General features: G+C 37.3%; 1 protein-coding gene across 1 annotated transcript; it reads right to left on the reverse strand.

The window, feature by feature from the left end:
* Positions 1–46: 46 nt before the first annotated feature.
* On the reverse strand, positions 47–4,014 carry LOC147235578 (tumor protein p53-inducible nuclear protein 1). The gene is made up of 4 exons (XM_086143688.1): positions 3,876–4,014; positions 2,000–2,133; positions 1,664–1,811; positions 47–908 (listed from the first exon to the last, which is right to left on the reverse strand). Exons 2-4 carry the CDS (start codon positions 2,124–2,126, stop codon positions 680–682), a joined length of 504 nt encoding a protein of 167 aa, XP_085999814.1. The 5' UTR covers positions 2,127–2,133; positions 3,876–4,014; the 3' UTR covers positions 47–679.
* Between the last annotated feature and the right edge of the window lie 143 nt (positions 4,015–4,157).

A 4,157-nucleotide genomic window follows, 5' to 3' on the forward strand; every position in this document is an offset into this window, starting at 1 on the left:
TCGAGAAGCCCGTCAGTGAAACATGCCTGCGCAATAAACAATCCTACAGATTGAGAAACGAGATTTATTTGCACTTTTTTTGTACATTTTATAAATATAATTCACGTGAATAGAAAAACCATCTTGTATTAAACCATATTAAACTGTATTTACATTCAAAAACAATTTGTGTGACATAAAAAAAAGTGAGCACCAAGAGAAAAGTCGACACTCGACAGACCTCAGGAGGAGAGTTTACACACACACACAAAAGCGCAGGATGTCAGATTTAAGGAGTCAGGGCTTTAAACCCATTAAAATATGTATATATATTTATTTGTATTATTTTCAAATAGCTCTAACAGTTTTCTTATTAATTCAGAAAAACAGATCATGCACATCTTGCTCATTTTAACACCTTAGGCTCCCTACGGCAAATCAAATCATCAAGGCAAATCAAAGACTTTCAGAGTAACTACATGTTTCACAGGTCTAAACAAAACAACTCTCCACGTTCTCTTTCTCCTCACAAACCAAAGGCTTTGTGGTAGTAACTGGTGTTCTGGCCAAAAGGTTGATGGTGTATTGGGTCAAGTGTTGTGTTGTGTAAGATTTCCAAGTAGGTTGCAGAGATAATGTGAGGCAAGAGAAACCTGATTGGTTCTGAATTGCACGTCAGGGCTGGAGGTCACCCGATCCCTCAGTATTTGCAGAGGCGCTGGCTCGGCTGCTTGAAATGTCCATAGCGTCTGTCTGCTGGGGAGAGCTTCATCCTGGCCAGGTTCTGCCTCTGGAGGGCGTTGCGGCTCAGCTGCTTGCGCTCGGCCTGAGACTTTGCTCTTTGGACCGCCAGCAGCTGCAGGTTGCAGGGCAGGGGGATTCCCCATGCTGCCAGGTGCCATGACACGTGACGCCTGACTGCCATTGGCCTGCTCACACACACACACACACACACACACGCGCACACACACACACACAGAGAAAGTGATGGTTGAATGGTCAAACAACTTTCATGGAATTTGTCAAATGTCTTCCTCTATTGGTCAAATCAAGAGTAACAGTACAGATTTTGCTCTCTGAATTAACCTTTGCCACAACAAGAAGATAGATAGATAGATAGATAGATAGATAGATAGATAGATAGATAGATAGATAGATAGATAGATAGATAGATAGATAGATAGATAGATAGATAGATAGATAGATAGATAGACAGTATATGTTTAAATATGTAAGTCTTTCTTATTTCTTCTTCTGTATGGCACAGTTAAGGGATGGCCTCTTAGCTTATTCCGTAAATTCCAAATTTTTATTCCAAAAAAGTGAAAAGACAAAACTTCAAATAATATACTTGTATTTCGTATTCCATATTTAAAGCATATGATTTTTAAATATATCTCTGGTTATTTCTTCTTGATTTTCATTAAGATATAATATGTTCCAGATATGTATAGTGCTGCCTTTTGGGGCTAAGTCGAAATTAAATAGATTATCTGGTTAAATCAAGTATACAATACGGGATATCAAGCTGTTAAATCAGAAAATGACTCTTCCACGTTTGTGTCGTCTTCATGATTCAGTCATATGGACTGTGAGACTAAGTGCTTCACAGTTGTTACAAAGTATTCATTTTGGACCAACTATTTGAAAATTCAGGGAAACAAAAGCATCAAAGAAAATCAACCTGGATGAATCATCTTCATCGTCATCAGAGACTTCCTCCTCCTCGGTGCTGCTCATCCTACGTCTCATCTGATATACTGACATGCTGGGATGTTCTATCAAAAGGTTCTCCAAGGGGTCAACCTCAGGGGTCGACAGGGTCCTGCTCTCTGATAAGAGAAAGAGTTCCATCATCATCATCTAAATCTGTAATGAAAATATACTACTGGACTGGTATCTGTTTCATTGACTTGTGGAGAGAAGATGAATGTACTTCGACTAGTTTTTAATATATGAAATATATTTGATAATCCACCCAATTCAGTAAGTTACATGTCTAGTAGAAATGACCTCTAACCTGGTAAGTTGACAATGACCCATCCGCCCTCCTCAAACTCCATCAGCTCCTCAAAGGAGTCGCCAGTGGGCTGCTCAGTGTCCTCGCCACTCGTGCCGAGGAGATGCGACAGAATCTTTCCAATCATATTCGGACTGTGAGGGAATAAGGAAGAGTAAACAACACAAAATTTGGGATGAACTGTATCTTTGTTGAATCTTCACAGTGAGGCTAAGGGTGACTCTCAGAGGTAGACACGTATCCATCGACGGAAAACATACTATCAACATTCAATTGAAGTAAATCCTCTATTTTGGACCATAATTTGAAGAATAATAATATCAAAATCTTGTAATCAATCACACACACAGACTACTTTAATGTTAAAGACTGTTAGTAATGCTACTCAATATTGATTAAATAAAATGGATTGAATGGCGTCCCCTAGTGGTCAACTAAGGAACTACAAAACCGACTTCTCTCAACATCTTCCTTAACAAACAAACCCACCCAGCTAACCATCTGGCGCCATGCAGGCTCAGATACAGCTGATGGTACAAGAACAGCTAGATTATATAACAGTTGGTGCTTTACTTTTCTTCCATGACAGAGAGGACTCATCCCTGACTTGGAGGGACATTTGACTGATCTTTGCTCCCAAGGGCATGACCCCGCCAACTTATATATAACATGGCAAGATCTGTCAATCAATGTCAATCTTTTGTAAGACATATTTCCCTCACTTTATAGAAACTGCTAGATGCTGACAGGAATGGGATATGATTATTTAAAAAGTATATCTAATCAATTAATTATTAAATGTCGCTGTATTTGCTACATATCCAAAAGTTTCTGTTCTATAAAATAAGAAAAATATATTAAAAAATTAATACTGATTTGATTGTTTTTCTTGGAATTACAATTTTAATTGCTGGTTCATTGCCAAAAATATATTTTGTGTCAAAACAAGCGTTAGTGTTCAGTTAAATCTTCGCCAACTTTTGAAATAATATAAACTTTTTCCAACAATCTAGCTAAATTCAGTATCTGTTCAAGATATTTGTTTTTGGAACACTACTAGGTCATTTCATGCCATTCTTCAGACAACCTGTGGCACTACTTTAGGTAATTTCTTGCTCAGCTTTTGGTTGTAATGTTTATATCATACCTTGTTAATTGTTTTTCAATGTTTTATTACTGTTCACAGTATAATTTGTGAACCTTCAGATCAAATTGTGTTATTTAATGAGTGACTTGATTCAAAGAGCATTTTGAAGAGATTTATCGATTTTCAGGCAATTTCTTAATTATTGTAATTATACTTCTGATTGACTTACAAGAAAAAAAAAAATCTTTTTAGTGCGGATAATTTTATGACCACCTTTAGACATTTTTAAGTGGACCTCTTTTTTGTTGGTTTGTCTGCCGATCAATTCATCATCCACGGTTTTTCAAGCAACTTAGAAAAATTTCCAGAAAAATGTTACGGTCAAACACTACTGTTGCTGAAGTATTGCTATGGATTTTATTTAAGTCATGTATTTCTGACGTACTAGGATTGTGACCTTAAAAACACACATTAATTGAAATCATATACCGCATGTATTATTAGCGGTAATAACAAGGTGATTTCGAAAATGTATCCATAAATATCCCCCGCCTTTCGAACCCCTTCTTCAAGACTGTCTGTCACCCATCGTCATACAACAACTCACAATATTTACATACAAACTCGAAATAAAGTATCTTTTTCCCTCTAATGCTTTGACTAATGAAGTATTTTTATCACAACACACCCGCACCACAAATACATGAGAAAAAGAAGCAGAAAAATAAGAACAACAATCGGCTCCAGGTTGAGGCGAGATTCAATGTTGATGTTTTTTTTTTTTCCTACCTGATAAGTTAGATAAGATAAGCGATATTTTTCCCCTCTGTGATCGCGTTAAAGGCGTTATTCGATGCTGCTTCTCTGAGATTGTTTTGATCTAAAAAGTTGTTTATCGAAGAGACCCTTCCCAGTGTTATCTGACGTCACCAGGCCCACCCAATGAGGCGGGGCGAGATGATTGCGTCACTGCCTGCGTCATGTGACTAGCTTTTCAAATTTGAGTTCCGTCTTCATGTTGTAGTCATTTTACAGATTTCAACTTTTACCCTTGTGTTGACTTACTTTGTT

Source organism: Fistularia commersonii, chromosome 3 (genome assembly GCF_037954325.1).
Source record: "Fistularia commersonii isolate RoL2024-O1a breed Wild chromosome 3, RoL_Fcom_v1.0, whole genome shotgun sequence".
Lineage (NCBI taxonomy): Eukaryota > Metazoa > Chordata > Actinopteri > Syngnathiformes > Fistulariidae > Fistularia > Fistularia commersonii.

Coding starts and splice junctions, on each gene's coding strand:
- LOC147235578 (XM_086143688.1), bottom strand. CDS start 2,126: ATGATTGGAAAGATTCTGTCGCATCTCCTCGGCACGAGTGGCGAGGAC. Junction 1,812..1,999: donor GGTCATTGTCAACTTACCAG/GTTAGAGGTCAT, acceptor TTCTCTTATCAG/AGAGCAGGACCCTGTCGACC. Junction 909..1,663: donor GATGAAGATGATTCATCCAG/GTTGATTTTCTT, acceptor GTGTGTGAGCAG/GCCAATGGCAGTCAGGCGTC.